Raw genomic sequence first — 20,131 nt, 5'->3', positions numbered from 1 at the left:
CAGAGTGAGATAGTGTTACTGATCTAGAGATCCTGCCTGGATCCTGACTGAATGGATCTGGCCACCCACCCACATAATAGACAAAAGATGGACAAGGAAAAATGAAATTTTTTTTGCAGTTTGACCAAACTAGGGAGAAGTGGCTAGATTGTTTATCTGCAGGACCCACAGAAGTGGTTGTAATTTGTAGAACAAAAGCCAGTTGGCATACATATGTATATTTAATTAGCCTGTAATAGATAGACTGGGGCAGGGGGCTTCCTTGGCATTCCCCCAAAAGCTTTACTCTCAGTATGAGGAAATACACAATGCAGAAAAACAATTACCAGGAAGTTATCCTTAATTTCAGTTTGTTTCACTGGCAGTAGGGGTAATTATTTAAGCCTCTGAGGCTCAGTTTCCTTGTCTGTCAACTGTAGGTCCATGCCTCCTTCATCTGAGTATTTTGAGGATCCAGGGGAATAGGAATGCGAAAGAATATCAAAAAATGGAGTGGCTAAAGGAAGTACCAGTGAGGGGAGGTATGTCCTTTGGCTGATAAGGTCATTCTTCTAGTTTTCTATTAAATTTTGGACCCTTTCTTCTTTAGGCCATGTTTTCCACCAACCGTGGGACAGTTGGAGGCTTTTTCCTGGCAGGTCGAAGTATGGTATGGTGGCCGGTAAGTTTTCTCTGAAATACTATTTATTTGGGATAATTCTTTTAGGAGCCCATTTTCTTGGCTTTGGTTGGTGGTGATTCTTCATTCTCACCTAAAATTTTTTTGGGGGGGTACAGGGGATTGAACTCAGGGTCACTTGTCCACTAAGCCACATCCCCAGCCCTATTTTGTATTTTATTTAGAGACAGGGTCTCACTGAGTTGCTTAGCACCTCACTTTTGCTGAGGTTGGCTTTGAACTCACCATACTCCTGCCTCAGCGTCCCTAGCTGTTGGGATTACAGGCATGTGCCACCGTGCCCAGCCTAAATTCTTAATTATAGGTCTCATGCTCACCAGGTCTCCTAAGCATTTATAACCTCTTGTTTTAATGAAATAGCCTTTAAATAAGCAATGCTTGGAATTCTTCAAGGGATAGAGGAAAAGACTTCATATGGTGGGCAACGTGGAGAAACAAGAACACACAGATTGAAGTAGTCTTGGACAAATCTGAGCTTTCATTTCTCTATTTATAAAATGGAATTGATCATATTTACTTTCCAGAAGTGTTATGAGAAATGGGGACCTCTTACAAGGTGGAAAAATCAGTAAATAGAAGCTCTTTTGCTACCTCATTCTTACTTTCTCTCATTTAAGAGAAATTTTTATCTGTCCTACCTTTCCTGGAGTTTTATGTGGTGCCTGATACATAGGAGACATTCAATAAATATTCACTGAATAAATGGAAGAGGAACCTTCTACTGTTTTCAGCTGCAGTTCTTAACCATTGGTGGATTTTATATTTTGTATATTTAAGTGTTTTTTTCTCTGATGCTTTCACATGGGAAGAACTATTTCAGTCAAAGGACAGGTTGTGTGGGTGGGAGAGAAACTAAGACATCCTCCCATCATATCAGCATAGGAATTTGGCTGGGTTATCAATTAAGCACACTAGCCATTTTGATCCAGAGTTCTCACTGAAGCAACTGGTTGAACAATTTGTCCAAATGTTGCAATTCCTTGGGATTAAGATACAAGTGAGATTGACCTGGTGAAAGATGGGAGTAATGACACATATATACAATGAGAAGGTGATGACAACTGTAAGTTGATTGAAGAAAGAAAAGCAAGAAAGTAAAGACTGTCACTGTTGACAGGACATCATTACATCCTGAAGTTGGCCTTTGGCCAACTATTTTAGGATGGAGTTTAATAACTGAAATTTTTACAGTTGCTTAGGTTACTCCTGAAGTCATTTCTATTAAAAAAATTTTTTGACAAGTAAAAGTTGTATATTTTTACAGTATATAATGTGATGTTATATATATATATCATGAAAAATGGGGACCTCTTATAAGGTGGAAAATATATATATAATGTACATATATATATAAAAACACATAGTGAGATGATTAAATCAAACATTTTAATAGACCCATCAGCTCAAAATTTTTGCAACAAGTCTATCTAAGATCTAAGTTCCTAACAATTTTTAAGTATACAATCCATTATTATTAACTATGGTTACTGTGCTGTATAGTAGATCTCTGGAATTCATTCAACTCAACTGAAATTTTGTACCCTTTAACCAACATCTTCCCATTCATTCCCAAATCCTTATGCATTAGCTCCTGGCAACTAACATCCTATTTTCTGTTTCTGTTAGTTCAACCCTTTTAGATTCTGCATGTAAGTGGAACTGTGAAGTAATTTGTATTTTATCCTTATGCTGGACAGAAGCAGTGGGCAGATGCTGACTTTGTGATGTGTACCTCATGGTGGTCTTTCTCTTACTCCTTAGTGGGTAGAGGCACACATATCTAATACTTCCGTTCAGTTCTGTGTCAATGCTTTTTGTCTTCTCATTTTTGGAATTTGGTACTTTCCTAAAAGCAGGACTTAAAGAGGCAGCTCTGATCCCAAAGTTCAAAACAAAGTTTGAGTATCCTTTCTAGACCTGTCCTGTCCTATGTGATTTAGTCACAATCAATTTAAAATAAAATCATCCCTTGGTCACTTAACCATATTTCAAGTACTTGATTACCATTTGCAGATAAAGGCTGTCATATGGGACACTGCAGATCTAGAACATTTCCAACATCAGAAATTTCTATTGGACAGTGCCACCCTATGGATTTCATATGCAAATTGGCATGAAATATTAGTGGATTTGAGATTTTTCATATTAGAGAATTGAACAGCTCCTAGAAGTTTGTTTAATTATTTCAAAAACAGTGCATTCCCGATACTATGTAATGCCTCAATGCCCCCTTTAGTAAGCCTGCCAAATGCTCATCCATTCTGTTTGTACCCAGTCCCCCTTTCTTTTCCACATCCCTCATGATAGGAAACTCGCCACTTGACAGTGGTGATAAATCAATGCATTTTTAAGATAGCTATTTTCTCTTCTATTGATTATAACTGAGATGCATTTTTGTCCTTAGGGTTGGTTTATTGGGGGTGATACCTCAGTTTCCAATTTCTGAGACTTGGAGAAGCCAATGAGAGGGAATGCCAGGGGCAGAATCACCATTAGGAGATTTGCATTTTGGTCTGATCTGGGTCTGGGAATACCTCATACCTTGACCAGCAATGGTTTCTTTCTTCCTGATATTGTCTGTAGTCTAGCTCTGGGCTATGGTTGATTGATGAGAGGAATTATCCCCACCCTAAGCAGGTAGGACTCAGTGGTTTATATGGGGTTTTCTGTGGGTGTTGTTTTCCTTGTGCAAATCTCAGGATTGGATTATTCTAACCAAAGAGGAGCATGGCATCATTCTTTAGTGCAGAATCCACTGCTTCTGTAATGAGGCATTTGAATCTTCTTTCCCCAACCATAGTTTCTGTCTAAGATAGATTATGTAAATCCAGGTTTCTAAATCTGTCTATGTATCAGAATAACATGAAGTAATGCAGGTGTAGCACTCAACACTGTGCATTGCCAGTGATCAATCAAGGATAATGTTAGCTGGGTGTCATGGTGTACACTTGCAGTTGCAGCTACTCAGGAGATTGAGGCAGGAGAATTGCAAATTTGAGGCCAGCCTGAGCGAGACCTTGTCTCAAAACAAAAAATAAAATGGGCTATGGATGCAGCTCAGTGGTAGAGCCCCTGGATTCAATCTTCAGAACTGGAAACAACAACAACAACATACGAACAAAAACAAACAAACAAACAAACAAAAAAAAAAACAAAGATGATGAAGAGAACATTAAGATATGGAAGATATGGAAGTAAGGAGTGCTGAGGCATCTCCCTCAGTTGGCATCTATCTGGTGCATGGTATTTAGCAGTGCTCAGTAAAAGGAAGTTTAGTGTTTACCTGAAACTATTGCTGCTAACTTCTTAAATTTGACTTTTAGGTTCAATGTGTGAATAAATTAAGATGATTTATATGCATATTTACTTATACTCCTGAAAATTATCAATTCTAGATACACATTGGCTACATTTTAACATGAATTGTTGATTTGCAGGAATATAAATAAAAATAAATACATACATACATATGAATCATGTTAATTTGAGTTGGGCTGTATCTCAAAGCCAACCAGTGCAATACCATAGGTTAAGTGCCACCATTTGTTTTCACTGCTTCTATTACATGATACATTTTATGATAGTTGGTGTCTTGGATGCATTAAAATATGGTATTAGATTTGGATCTAAAATGTCCCCCAAAGGCTCATGTGTTGAAGGCTTGATTCCCAATATAGCAATGTTCAGAGATGGTGGCTTTGGGAAATGTTTAGATCATGATGACTGGGACCTCACCGGTGGATTAATCCACTGATAACCGAAAGAACTACTGGGAGGTGGTGGAAACTGTAGACTGTGGGCATGGTTGCAGGTGTGCCCTTGAAGGGTATTTCTTGTTCCTCTCTCTCTGCTTTCTGGTTGCCATTAACTGAACAGTTTTCCTCCACCATACTCTTCTGCCATGATGTTCTGCCTCACCTCCAAGCAATGGAGCCAGCTGAACATCAACTGAAATATCTGAAATCATGAGCCAAAATGCATCCTTCATCCTCTAAGTTGTTTTTCTTAGGTATTAGCAATGCAAAGCTGACTAATACAAATATATAAGATGTACTCCATGTTTGTATAAATATGTCAAAATATATTTTACTGTAATGTATAACTAAAAAGAACCAATTAAAAAAACAAATATGGTTGCATTCTAAAGAAGTGTTTTTATACTATGTTCACTACCACACTTGGGTTCTGCAGAATTGCTTCAGGGACTGCTTTTCTCCTTTTCTCTACTCTCCAACGACTCAGTTTTAATTTATTTTGTATAAGGGGAATCCACCAAAATTTTGCTTAAGAACAACATTCTGTTGACCTAGCAAAGTTTAAAACCTGCTACTTTAGAAAAAACTAAGCACAATGATTTTCACTTTAGAATTTTAAAGAAATTTTTTAAACACATAGCACCTATAAGAAGGGATTAAAGGAAAACATGGGATGCAAGAAAATACGAATTTAAGAACCTTCCTTCCAAAACTGAAAAATTTCAAACATCATCAAAACTATACTCAATTTCTCTTTGAAATATAAGTCAGTTCAAGCCTGCCATTGGTCAATAAGTCCATAACCAGAATATCAATTCTCAAATGTGCTGGCCCAAAGACATCATTACAGAATCAAAGGTTCTCCAGAACTAATACTTCTCTTGACCTGCTGGTTGTGGCAAAAGCTTTCAATGGGGCCCTGTGCCCCTTCCATCTGCCTTTTGCCCCAGTTGTTTTATGCTGTAGGAAGAGAAGACAGCCAAGATGAGCTTCTGAAAGGCAGGGAAGATTTTAGGCAGGGAGGAGTTGTGTTGACCCTGGGTTGATACCTGAGGCATGGAGGGCTCAAGTGTCACCCACGAGAAAAGTCGGAGGAAATCAGCTCATAAAATCTGAAAGGAGATTGGATAGAGAAGAGGCTGGTTCTGTGCATTCCTGGGATTTAAGGGAGCCTTGGAAAGGGTGGTTACGATGTACATACCACAGGTGAAAATCTAGGAGCTTTGAAAACAGGCCTCATTCCTAAAAAGTTAGTGAGTCCCAGAGAGGAAACAAGTTTGCACCTTGGTCTAAGGATAGAAGTGAGGGATGGTTAAAGGACTCCAGGGCTGAAATGACAAGAGTTAGCTTACACAGAGAGTCAGGCAGGGAGGCCTGCAGGAGCCTGAATCACTCTTAAAACAAGTCAAGCCAACTCAACTGAGTAACATGAAACCATAAAGCTGTACTTATGTAATTGTGGACTGGTTGGTAGCTCAGGATTCCTTTTTTTGGTGGCACCTTGTCTTAGCACTTTTAACTAGCAGCTGCCTATGTGCTGTATTGTGATGATTATTTGAGGGGCATGGAAGATATGAAAGCAGGAAGGCCAGGAAACTTGTGGGCTGAGTTTTGAAAGGGAATTTCCTACTTCTTGACTAGAGGCAGCAGAAATAGGTAGGCCCCCAGATACACCCAGGGGGAACGCTCTCTCTCTCTTTTTTTAATAGTTTTTTTAGTTGTAGAGGGACACAACGCCTTTATTTTATTTATTTATTTTTATGTGGTGCTGAGGATTGAACCCAGTGCCTCACTCATGCAAGGCAGGCACTCTACCACTGAGCCACAATCCCAGCCCCAGAACTCTTGTTTTTGAGAGGAATTTGGTCATAAGGATACATTGGCAGAGTGGGCTCCATGGGAGCACTGGGTACAGGGCTGGGCCAACCCCTTGGGAACTCCTTCTACTCAGAAGTAAGCATTCCAAAGGGCAGGGAGTGAGAACTGCACAAGGAACCAAAGGACCTGACTTAACCAAGCTTTGTGACATTGGGCAATTCATTAACTTCTCTGAGTCTCAGGGAGTTTCCTCTGTAATGTTAGGGGTCAGATGAGGCGTCTCAAATGTCAGTTCTCAAATGTGCTGACCCAAAGGCATCATTATAGAAGCCAGAGGCTTTCCAGAGCTGGCATCTCTCTTGGCCTGCTGGCCATGGCAAAAACTTTCAGTGGGGTCTCAAATGCTCTTCCAGAACTAAAATTCTAAGACAGAATGCCAAAGAGGAGGGGGAAGTATAGGAAGTGGGTGCGGCCATGCTAGTTAGTCCATTACCAGCAAAAACCCTGGTGATTACAGTATCTCTCAACAGCTAGACTTCCTTTCCTTCTTTTATTGTTAGAGAATTATATCCCAGTGCCTTAGGGAAAGAGTTAACAAACTTTTTCTGCAAAAGGCTAGAGAGTAAATACTTTCATCTTTTTAGCTGTGATCTGTCATGACCACTCAACTCTGCTTTGTAGCACAAAAGCATCCATGAAAAGTGCATGAATGAATGGGTATGGCTGTGTTCCAATAAAACTTTATTTACAAAAACAGGCAGGGGACCAGATCTATTGTTTTAAGAACATATATACAGTTTCAGAGTTGTATCTGGCAGTAAAGCCTCAATATTAACTCTTTTTCTTCTTTTTTTTCAACTAGAAACTTTTCAAAGATTGTCACATCACTAATCTGATTGACTTTTCAGTGATTTAGTTTGCAAGTATAATAAGGATGATGATTAACTCCATGGCCCAAGTTCACACAAAGATAAGGACAGAGCTAGACCTCCCTCTGTTCTTCTGGTTATTCAGGTCTCTTTCTCTTTGTCCTTTGAGGACATTTATGAGGCCAATAGGTGTGGTCTAAAGGTTAATCTGAAAACCAAGAAATTCTTTCATTTAGTGTTGACCAGAGACCCTTATGGAAATTATCCCTGGAGAAAGAAGACAGCTTCTCAAACTTTTAAAACCCTCTGGAGAAAAATATACCAGATTTGATTTTAAGTCTCTAAAATCTAATGAGCAAATCAAAGTTTGGTCACTTACACTGCCTCTAGAGGACCCAAAGTGTGCCTTGTAAAAACCTGGCAGGCCTGAGACAGATGGGACCTCATGAATCAAAGAGAAAAGAGGAGGGAACTAGGCAAATGGATGCAGGAGAGATAGAAAGCCCACCAAGGGAGAAATCCTCAGGGGGAAAAAAAAAAAAAGGAATGACAAGGAGTTTACCCTTCAAAAGTCTAAGAGAAGCGATTTCTGTTTCCTTTGATGCCCCAAGTCCATTCGACCCTGTCTTCTTATTGTGATTGCTTTCTACCAACATGAAGCTGTCTATATTCTTTTTTATTGAATACCCTGTGATGAGGGCTAATCCTATACTTTTCATGATTTTTCTTTATCCCTTACAATGACTACTCCAAGAGCTTACACTGAAAGCAAGCACTTGAGAAACAGGAGCTGAATTTGAGAAAAGGGAGAGAGGTGAGGGAAATGTCTGCAGATCCTCATGCTGGCCCTCTTAGTGCTATCACCTGGGAGCTCAGTTAGTATTCTGTTCTGTAGTGTAGCTGCCACATAGTTTAGGCAAGTGTAAGAATTCAGGAGATTAGGAGGGTGCAGGATTCAAGTCAAAGCCTTTCTCCAGCAGTGCTCCAAATTTTTGTCCCTGTGCATAGGGAAAATATTTTTGCTGCTCTCTTTTTTCTCTTTTAAGGCTCATAAGAGTAAAACTGGAAAAACAAGCCTGTCCCTATTTAGAGTATCCAATTTCAGTCCACACTGGACCTCTTGGTTAAGTCTGGTGTGACCATGCTTCCCCACTATCTCAAGACATTGGATTTTTTTTGAGTTGAGTCAAGTTTTTGTAAAAGTTGAAAGTTCTCTTATATCTCCTTTTTAGTGAAAATTTTTGCTAGGTCCTGCTTTGCTCTTAAACAACCTGGTTCTTTTGTTCTCTTCCTCCTTCTCTTCTTCCTTTCTTCCTCTTTAGGCTGCTTCTCACTTTCATCTTGCTCTACCACCTTCTCATCCTTTCTTCTCTTCCTCTTTTTCCTCTTATCTTACTTCTTTCCCTCCTTTGCATTTTTTTTTTTTTTTTTGGTAGAGCAATTTGCCTCCCATTCTTCTTATCTGAGTCTCCTCTGAGGAGCTTCTTTGACAAATGTATTGCCACTCACCTCCCCATGTATTATTTGTGTTCCTAGGCATCAGTCCACTGGTGTGTAGCCAAATTGCTGTCACCTAGTTAGTATGTAAGCTCCCAGATTCTCCTTTCCCACTGGCTACCTTCCCAGTATTTTCTAAGAGATTAACACTTCTGTAAACAGAAAGGACAAGCTAAATTTCAATCAGTGTTTCTAGTTGGTCAAAGTCAGATTATTGCTAAAACTATCAACTAAGATGAAGTCTTTGGATTTTGCATTAAGAAATACATCTGGGCTTTCCTTGTCTATATGACAAAGTGAGTCAACTATATCAATCTTTATGGGTGAACTTTATATTCAGAAAGTGATTTAGAGTTATTGTTAAGAGCACAAACTTTGGAGTTAAAATGCCTTGGTTAAAATCCCAGCTCCATGCATTCCTACCTACATGACTCTGGGTGAGTTACTTTCTCTGTGCCCCAGTTTCCTCAACTGCAAAATAAAGATAATTGCCCCTACCTTGTAGAGCTGTTTTTAGGATTGAATCAGTAAACACATGTGAATATCTTAGAACAGGATACACTTAGTACTGATCAAGGGTTGGCTATCATCATTATCATCATTTTATCTCATTTGCAGATACTCTCCCTTAAACTGTGAATTCAGTCATTTATCATTTATCTATTTGCGTTTTGCTATTCTTTTTTTCCACAACTACATGTGATTACTATATGACAGATTCTGTGATAGGTGCCCATATATATGCATATGTATATATGTATACATGTGTATGTCACTCACATTTCTACAAGATATATATAAAATTCTAAGTAATTGTTAAGTGTTACGAAAGAAAAGCATTTGAGTCGAGGATAGGTGGGAAGGAGAAGGGTCTTCTTTGCCTACATACGGAGGACCTCTCTGAATATTGGGCATTTAGGCTAAGACCTAAAGAATCAGAAGAAGTCATCCAGAAATGAGAAATGGTTGAGATGATTACTCTGATTTGATCATTACACATTGTATACATGTATTGAAATACCACTTTTACCACATAAGTTTGTATAATTTTTATGTATCAATTAAATGTTTAAAAAATATAAAAGAAGGAAAATCGTGGATGAGCAATCTAAGCAAAAGAAACAGATGGTCAAAGGCACTAAGGTAGGAAGGAATGTGGGGGGTATACAAAGGACTGAAAGGGCCAGCATGGGAGAGATACAATACATTTAAATCGGGCCTTTTGAGTTGTTGATGATTTCAAAGATGGGCTCGACTGTTGGTGGGTGGGTTGCTCTCCAGCCTCCTAAACCTCTAAATGCCGCCAGAAGACCTCACCTGCCAAAAACTGGTGGGAAAATACCAGTTTGGCAGTGGCTTCCTGACTGCCCATCACTTTGATTGATTGGTCAGGGGAGAGATGTGTGTGCATGGAATGAATGAAAGACAATCATTGTCTGTGGGGATGTGAACTGATGTAGAGTAAACAGAGATTATGATGATTCTGGAGCAAAGCTGTGTCTAAATATTTACCAGAGACTCAGAAATAAAATATTCGGAATGTACAAACCCCACCTTATTTTTTGTTCCAATCCAGGAAGTGTGATCCCTGAGAAATGGCCAGTGTCAAAGGTTAAATCCTTTCAAATTTCCCTTATTGAAAAGAGAGTTCCTAAAGGGAAAGAGATATTGACATTAAAGACCAGTTCCTGAGAAGATGAAGGAAGAATCTGAAATAAAACATGATGCGGTGGAGCTCATGCAGCTCCTGAGTTTACAGTGAGGCAGTCAGTAGGAGGTCTCATTGCACTGTGCCCCTTCATGGAAGTTCAGAAGAAAATATCAGAAAGGGAGGACGTCAGTGGAGGGCTATGGCCTCTCCTGTGCCTCCTGGTCTTCAAGAACCTTTGGCTATGGGAATTTGGGCAGGTACTTCACTCCTCTGATCCTTAAACTCTTCTGTAAAATAAAATTGTGAATAATACCAACTTGGCAGAACTTTGTGGGCATTAAATAAGAAAAAGTGAATTAAGTTCATGGCTGAACACTTGGAGGCACTGTAAAAGTCAGTGTTCCTCTTTCCTTTTCTTATTTTCCCAGGGTAGGGCTCTCTAAGTGAGGTACCCAGACCTTGTTCGTTTTCTAGCCCTAACCTAGACCTACTGAATCAGAAACTCTAGAGAATGGGACCCAGTAATCTGCTTTAATAAAGCTTCTGGGATATTTTAATTAGGATTGCCAAATTTAGCAAATAAATGTATAGGATATTCTGTTAAATGTGAATTTCGTACAACCAATGAACACATTTGTAGGATAAGCTATCCCAAATATTTCATGGGACATACTTATACTTAAAAAATATATCCATTACTTATTTGAAATGCAGACTTAATTGAGTATCTCATGTGGTGATGTGTGCTAAAGTTTGAGAATCACTTGGGAGGACATCCCAATGATGCTCTAGCACAGCCCAGAGAAAGGTTGGAGAGGACATTCTGGCATCTCCTTATGTCCCTTAAAGAGGAGGACAGAGCAGGGGGACAACTCCAGTGTTCTGGATATTTTTGGAATTACATGCTACATTAACAAAGAAAGCAGTTTCTTGAAATTTGTTGAGTGCATTTCCATTTGATCTATGATCTTTCTCCCTCCAAGAGGAATTGACAACTCTCACTCTCTGATGAAACTCAGGGCACACCATAAAAACACAGGTCATAAAAACATTATTAGTATTTTTTATGAATAGTTTGACTTTGTGGGGCAAAATTTCTTAGTGGTCTCTTACACTCATCACCTCATTTAAGCCCAACAATACCCTTGTGGATTAGAGTAAGGAAGATTCTTATCCTTGGTTTATAATGGACAAAATTAAGGTTCAAAGCAGAAAAGTCACATAGTTTGGAATGGAAAAGCCAGGATTAGAACCAGGTTGAAATGTTCCCAGTGTGCTTAGAAGGAGGGGAAAGAAGGGAATGTAAGCCTTTACTGCATTCAAACATGATTTTTGATACAGGATAGTTTAAAAAATATACATTTTTATAATTTTTAGTTGACATGGAATAATTGTGCATATTTATGGGGTAAAATGTGACATTTCGATACATATATAAAATGTGTAATGATAAGAACATTTATCATTTCTTTGTGTGGGAACATTCAAAATCCTTTCTACTAGCTATTTTGAAACATTTAGTATACTTTCTCAAATCCATTGACTGCTCCTAATTTTTAAGTGGGAAGACAAACATGATTTTGTCCATTTCCTTGGGTAATTCTTGACTTCTAGGTTAGTGGTCTTGAGATGTGCTCAGGGTTATTTTCCCTGGGGTATGGAATTAAAAATAACATTTATATGTAAACCTGAACCACATTCTTTCTCTGGGCTATAATTTTATTTTCATTTGAAAATAACAAAGTTGACCAATGTTTCCCAAGGTAATTCCAGCTCTAACATCAGATGAAGTGGATTAAGATGTCCATCTTCTATTTCCTGTCACACAAAACACTATTGTAGTTAATATTTAGTGACATTTTCATGTCTTTTTCTATGTCCCCCCAAACAAATACATAACTTTGTTCTTATCTCAGGCTCTGCCAGAGAGTCTAAGAGAGGAGCCTTGGAATTGTTGTCTTTCTTTGTCAAAGATTTTAAAGAATAGTGTTGATTATAAAATTACAGAATTCATCATGAAAAAATTGAAAAAGTATAAAGAAGAACAATGTATTTATTATTTTCTTTTTCAAAGAGTCACTGTTAAATTTGGATATTTCCATAAATTTAGGTACAAATCTGCACACATGCATATCTTTAAACATTTTGGGGATTACATGGTGTATAGGTTGCATGGTAATGAACATATTAATGAAATTCTTCTAAATAAATCTTTGTGTCTCAGATAATTTGCTTAAGATAGAGTCCCTCCAATAGTATAAGTCCTCACATAGTATAAGATCAATTTTTTATTCTTAATTAAAATACCAGAAATATAGGGAAGAGAAAATTTACTTGCCAATACCAAGTATTAGCATGGAAAAAAACTTGTCTGTTTGATAGAATATAACCCATAAGATCAGATCTCCCCTACCCCACTTGTGGTATTGTTCTTACTAATGCTGAATTTAATAGGTTGTCAAACTGACATAGAGACATTTCTCTAGAATGCCCTGCTGTCCTTATGGGCTCTCTGTAGGCTCTCTTATTGCCTCCTCTTCAGATCAGAGAGAACCTTGGCATATTCCTGTGAAGAGTGCCAATTTCAGGCAGCCAGTAGGAAGAAGTGCAACTGCAAGGTATTTGGTTGCCACAACGCTTCCTATTGTTTTCCCAACATTCAAACTTTTGATATCAGTGAAACCATGAATAAGGGAGCACTACAGTGCCAACAGAGGGTGTGAAATTCACCAGGAGAGTGGAACAGACATGTGGGAAAAGAGATCAGAGGGGGAAGAGATTAGCTCTGATGATGTCAGTGGTGAGATACCTCATTATGACTAGCACAGTGTTTTGGTAGGCAGAGCTCAACAAAGAGGGAGTTTCAAGAAGGAGAAACACATAAAAATAGGAGGCAGGAAAGCACAGAGCATGTCTAGCAGACTGAGCTGTTGTGATTTTGTCAAAAGGTAGAGGATGTGACAGAACATGGCAGGGCTGCTGGTGTTGGAGAAAGTAGAACTGTTCTGATTGTGAAGAGCTTTCAGTACCTATTACTCCTCTTGTGAATTCCATGCCATGTCAGAAAGTAGATGAGTTTTCCAGTAGACCATCTTTGTTGTCTATGATGGTTGGGATAACTATCTGTAAACTCCTTATAATCCTGTTTCTTGAACTAAATTGTTTGTGGAAGTATTTCTCACAGTCTTTGACTTTGGTGGATTTCCATTTGGATATTTCAATAACTTTACTGTGATATGAGGATATCCTGGGAGTCTTAATTTGAGCCTTTCAACTCTAGGATTTTAGAGGTGAAATGGCCAAAATTTTGTTGTCTTCAGGACATATGTTGACATGTGGTTTGAGTAACAGTGTCTCCCACTGGGCAGGATGAATGCCCTGGTAACAGATCTTTAAAATTCTGGAGGTAAAGCAGGGGACTTTGGAGACAGCCTCTTTCACCCCAAACTTTTTGTTCTCCAGAGCTTAGTATTTATATAGCTAGGGACTGCACTTCTACTTCCCAAGAGAGGTCAAAACAACATTAAGGAGAGAATGATGACTTCTAATACAGGTTAGGACAGGCTCCTTAAACTTAATTGTGCTTAAGGATCACATGAAGAGCTTATTACTGTCATTCAGTAAATCTCTGGGAGGCACAAGGTCCAAAGTGAAGCTGATGTTCCTTGTTTGCAGAATACTGTGAATAGCACAAGTTCCAGGAACACATCTCTAGGACTGAGTTAAACACTGAAGGAATTATCATTAAACAGAGTAATGTCTGTCTGGTTCAAAAGATAGATACAATCCCCACCAATTCCAACATTGGTGGGGAGAAACGATTTGCCTGGATATTTTCCTTTGTAATTTAATTAGTTTTCCCTTTAGAGAAGGCTTACAGGAAGCCATCTAATATGTGCCAAATCCTGGAAGGATCGGAGTGAAAAAAATTTAAGTGACTGTATTAAGGCAAACCAAATTGGTCTTATCAGGAATCTAAATTGCAACAAGAGGAAAACCAGTCTTCTTAAATATTCCAAATAATTTAGAGCTGATCCTCCAATAGTGATGGGAATTAGAGGAACTGGCTCAATCTTCATGGCTGCCAAGAATTGTGAAGGTTTAACATAGAATTTGGAGCTAGAGGAAAGCCAAATGGAAAGGCAAGAAGGGCATCCTGTTTCGTTCCAGATCAGCTTGTGTCTAGATTAATCTATTTGATTTTGAGGCCCACTAGGGAAGAGAGAAGGGGCTGAAGAAAACAGAGAGAAACAGGGTGATGAGATACAAGTCCATGGCTAGTGAGAGGCAGACATACAAAAAGAGGAAACTTGGATTGGCGAATAAGAGGGGAGTGCACTACCTCTGTCTTTACATATAATAAGAGCTTGTGGAAGAGAGATTTGACTTGTTCTGGACCAGTAGAGTAGAAGTAGGACATGGGTCAGTTTCAGCTCAAGGTAAAGAGGGTCTTAATAAAAAAAAAATACTCCACCATAGATTTGGATGCCTTGAAAGGTGTGAGTTCTTATCATTAGAGGTGTGCATGCAGCTGACCATCACTTGGGAGGTGTTGCAAGAGGGACACAAACTGATATCTGTGCATCCATCGAATTCTGGGAGATTCTCTAATTTCTCTATCTTTTCTTTTGCCAACCTTGTTGGATAGGAAATGTAGGCAGTCAAATGTGGTCATTAATTGCCTAACGTCAAAAGGAAACACGTAGTTTTCTTGCCTTTTGTGGTATGACATTATGTTATTTTCCCAATTACTATTCCATCAAAACTGCTGGGTTTGGTCTGATGTAGATCCTCAAGCACAGTGGCAGTAAAACTATGTGAATGTTTATAATAGCCTTTTGCACCCCATCAGGGGATGAGGAGGGCTTATTAGTCAGAATCAAGGTTAAGCTGAAAAATTTTAGATAAAGTCTACAATACCGAATTCAGAAGGGATGTGGGAGGAAATTACAGAGAACATGATTCATGTCACTGGGTTACTCTCTAAATTGGGCATGATTCTCAAATCAGCATGAGCATGGGTGAGGAGAGGACAGATAGTGTTTGGGAAGTCAGTATGATAAAATTATTAAATTAATAAGTTCCTGTGAGCAGAGGAACAGTATGACAATCTGGCAGAGGAGGGTACAAGATAAAGCAATGATGTCTGTCTTAGTCGTCTCAGGAAGCTATAACAAAATATCACAGGCTGTGTGGCTTAAATGGAGAAATTTATTTTCTAACACTCTGAGGGATAACACTTCAAGGAACTGTCAGGGTTGGTTTCTGGCAAGGTCTCTCTTCTTGGCTTTCCATCTGTGTTCTCATGGCCTTTTGTTTTTCTATATGCATGCAAGGAAAGAGAGATTTCTGGCATTTTTTCCTCTTTTTATAGGGAGACCAATCCTATAATATCATAAGGCCCTACACTTATGACTTCATTTAACCTGATTATATTCATCATGGCCCTGTCTACAGATGTAGTCATATTGGGGTTTAGGGATTCAATATATGAATTTTGTGGGAAGAACACAGTTCAGTTCATAATGGTGTCCATTGTAGCTCTTGTGAATTTCCTTTAGGGTGACATCATTGTCTTCTTGGCAGGACATAGGAGAGAAAGGATATGCTTCTTAGAACCAGTTGAGTGCCAGTCATTACTGATTCCTCATCTCATTTGACTCTTGCATCGCCAGACATGAGAGAATATGGGAGACTCACAGATCTTGTGAGCACCCAGATGGTAAGGGTTCAAGAAAGCATTCCAATTGGACTTTTTAAGTTCATGCTGCCTTTGTACTGGATGGAACTTTGCCTTGAAATCTTACTGAATTCTTAGGACTATGTCTTTAAGCCCAAAGCTGTCAGGGAGTCTGCTTCTCAAGTCTATGCAAGAAGTAGTATCTGGGAGAATCTCAGAATGGGATCCTAATTAGAATAAGTTATACTCCATGCATTTATAACATGTCAGAATACACTCTATTGCCATGTATATCTAAAAAGAACGACAACAAAGAATAGGGAAGTGATGTGATCAAAGTTCTGCTTCGGGAGGTAACTGTCCATGTGGGTGGGTGAGGTGACTAATAGGAGGGAGAGACTTGAGATCACCTGGAAGAATGCTTGGTAGTCATGTTGTGGGGAATAGTAAGCAGCCAAGGGTGATATAGCAAGTGCCAAGTGGCAATGACATTGAGAAGGTAGAGTCAGCGTTTTTGTAAATGATTGAGTCTGAGTCACGGGGTAAAAGGAAGGAGAGCAGAATGAGACTGAAATAGTACCTCTGACAGAAGTGAAACTAACCAGGTCCCACAACATTCTAGCACCCCCAAACACTCCTATCTCCATATTGTCCCCTCTCTGATGGTAAGGGGAGGACAGGACAGCTGGAGATGTCTTAAAGTCCAACATCTCCCTTCAAGGGAGGGATATTATAGAGGACCTCTTGAATTTAAGATTAATCTAATTCAGTTAATCATTTCTGATAATTATGTCCTTAATAGTAGAGCATTAGGCTTAATAATTTATCAAGTGAGAGATGATAAAAGAAAAGATAATGCATCAGAATTGGGGCTGGAATAGTAAGGACAGTTTCTCAGAGTAATCTGTCTTTTGGGAAATATATATTTTGTTCTAGATTTGGGCCTTTTTAGGAACACTAGGAGAAGGAATGTTTTTATTAAAAGTAGACTTTTATCCCCATCAAGCTTTGATCAGACACAGGTGGATGTCTCTGAACAATCTACTTTCTCAGCTTCCCCTTCTAAATGAATGGCATTCACTCAGTTATTCAAATCCCAAATCATAGAGATACTCTTTCCCTCATCAAGTCCCTCAACAAAGCTTGTCGACTTTGTGAAACAGAGCCCCACTCTCTCTCTGCTTGTCTTTGTCTCACTCCTACCAACCTAGACCAACCCACCATCTGTGCTTACCTAAATGTAGAGATAGCCTCACACCTGGTTTCTCTGTTCTTCTTTCCCCCCCAACCCTATACTTTCCACACAATGTAGAGAAATCCTTAAAACAAATCAGATCTTGTCCACACTCTATTTAAAACCCTTTACTGGCTTCCATCACAATTAGAATAAAATTCACTTTCCCTATCTTGGCTCACTAGCATCTTCATGACCCAGGCCCTCCTGACTATTCGGCCTCATCTCAAACCACCTTCTTCCTGGTCTATCTTACTCCACTCTACTCTGATCTTTATGCTTCTCAACCATGCATGCTTTTCCCAGCTGGGGATCTTTGCTTTGTTGGAATGATTTTTCCTGAACTCTACACAGGTAGCTTGTATCATAGATCTCAATTTAAAGATCACCTCTACCAAGGGACTTTCTCTGACTCTTTAACCACTCTCTCATACTCTCTCTACTTTATTCCCTTTGCAACACTTAACCACTCTCTGACCTTTCTGTTTTCTTTATTTACTGTGCTTCTTGTGAATATTTTTGTCTATGTTATTTGCAGCTCAATCTCCAATGTCTAGGCCAGCACTGGACACATTAAATAGCTGCTAAGTTAATATTGGTTGGGTCAATGAATGAATGCATTTACACCACTGTTTCCTCCTCATCATTCTGAGGCCTCCTTTTGCCTGAGCCTTCAGAGATATCCCTCTCCTATGACTTAGCATTTGGCACTAAGCACCAGCTGCCTTGTATTGGGGACAAGGGCTGGTATAGTTAGGACAATTTCTTGGAGTAATCTGTCTTTGGGGAAATACGTATTTTCTTCCAGATTTGGACAGTTTTAGGGACAATAAACAAACAACTACAAGCATCCTTTTATCTGTTTAGTAAAGATAAGGGAAATTACACAGATGGTCCCTAACTTATGATTATTTAACTTAATAATGTTTTCAACTTTATGATGGTGCAAAATTGTGCCAATACAACCATTCTGTTTTTCACTTTCAATATGGTTTTCAATAAGATATAAGAGATATTCAACACTTTACTATAAAATAGGTTTTGTGTTAGATATCTACCTGTAGGCTAATGTAAGTGCTCTGAACATATTTGAGGTAGGACAGAGTGAGTTGTGATGTTTAGTAGGTCAGGTTCATTAAACAAATGCATTCCGGACTTTTAATATTTCAATTTATGATGGATTTATTGGGACATAACCATATTTTTAGTTGAAGAGCATCTGTACTTATTTGGTACTTATCAAATGCTTTTGTTCCTTATCTTTTTGCATACAGAAAGACTCTAGAACTCTCTGGAGTTCTTTTGCACCTCAGAGGCAACTGAACCCTCTTCTTTCATTTGATATTTTCTTCTTGGATTCCCATTCACAGTCCCACTCGCCTTTCTCCTTTTAGGTTTCCATTCTTGGGCATTTAAATATGTCCTTTTAATCTGTCTTCTAACCTATGTCTTTAGATATGTGTATCCTTGCCATGTTTTCTGCATTTTCTGTGCAATCTCTGGGCCCTTTTTAAAAAATAAAATTACTATATGGATTTAGAAAGTTATTGTTACTATTAATATTATCTCTTGCTACTTGGCACCACATAGAATCACAGTAGTTTAGAAGCTAGGAATCACTCAGAAACCCTCAGCTCCATGCCCCTTTTCCTTCAAAAAGGTGACCAAGACCCAGAGGCTTCTTTTAAGTGATTCATTTTAAGAGCATTATCTATATTTACTGAAAGTCAATGTTGGACAAGGCCCTAAGCAACCAGGAATGCTGAGAACACAGATGATTGGTACAGTCCCTGTCCCTGAGCAGACAACCTGGAAGGAGACTTTTAGAGGAATCCTGATGTATGTCCCATCTTCTTCATTATTGGACATGAGGCTCACAAAAGACTTATAGATGTTCTGATTTGAGGAACATCTGCTTCTTCACCAATTCTTTCCTTCCCATCTTCACTATTTCCCAAGTCCCCACATCTGCCTTGTGAACTAGTGGTATCAATAAATTCCAGCACAGTCAAATTTTCAGTTGTCCTCTTTGGGCTGGCATATCTCTTCTTTTGTAGCCTACCCCGAGTGTCCTAGTCAGGTATAGAGCACTCACCTGACTTTATCTTTGTGTTTCCAGATTGGAGCCTCTCTCTTCGCCAGTAACATTGGAAGTGGCCACTTTGTGGGGCTGGCTGGGACTGGAGCAGCTTCAGGGATCGCCACTGGGGGCTTTGAATGGAATGTGAGTACCATCAGTGCCACTGTGCTATACTGTTTTGCGTTACTATTATGAAACACTCAGAAGTCAGCTAATTTTATGAAGATGAGATTTATTTAGCTCATAGTTTTGAAGGCCAAAAGTTCAAGCAGCATGATGCAGGCACTGATGAGGGCCCTCTTGACTGCAGCATCTCCTGGTGGAAGGCGATAGCAGCACTGTGTGTGAGAGATAATATTGTCCAAAATAAGAATACATCCCATGAGGATGGGTGGGGCCAGGCTCAGACACTTATCACACTTTCTCTCTACAGCTACCAGGGGATTACTCCAGATGTACCTTAATCCCTTCTGTGAGCAGCACTCTCAGTGACCTAAGAACCTCCCACTCTGCCCCACCTCTTAAAGGTTCCACCACCTCCCACTAAAATGTATCCAAACTGTACCAGAACCTTAGAACTTAGCTGGATCAATCTATGTTCAGAGGAGCTTGAGACAGTAGGGGACCTCTCAGAGCCATCCTGGGATGCAGATGGAGGAGCATGGCTTTAGGAGCCCAGGGGTTGTTTTCCTTCCACCAGAGTAGCATGAGGGTGGTAAGACTATTTTTTCTTTTTCCCTTTGGTGTTAAAAAAATGAGGCCCCAGTACCCTTCTAGCCAAGTTTGGAAATGCTTATCATCAGATTTATTATTATTATTTTTTATTATTACCATTATTGTCTAAATGGTATTTTATCCCATGTAGTAT

General features: G+C 39.1%; 1 protein-coding gene across 1 annotated transcript in view; it reads left to right on the top strand.

Annotated features, from left to right (window-relative positions):
- LOC306667384 (sodium/glucose cotransporter 1) overlaps positions 1-20,131 on the top strand; it is a 74,190-nt gene that overhangs the window by 5,944 nt on the left and 48,115 nt on the right. The window contains exons 2-3 of the mRNA XM_079149922.1: positions 590-661; positions 19,303-19,407. Of these exons, the coding sequence (XP_079006048.1) occupies positions 590-661; positions 19,303-19,407 (177 nt within the window). The remainder of the gene's footprint in view (positions 1-589; positions 662-19,302; positions 19,408-20,131) is intronic.

Source organism: Sciurus vulgaris, assembly GCF_902686455.1.
Source record: "Sciurus vulgaris genome assembly, chromosome: 8".
In the NCBI taxonomy this organism is placed as follows: domain Eukaryota; kingdom Metazoa; phylum Chordata; class Mammalia; order Rodentia; family Sciuridae; genus Sciurus; species Sciurus vulgaris.
The sequence above is the reverse complement of the archived record's forward strand: the minus strand, read 5'-3'. Positions and strand labels throughout refer to the sequence as shown.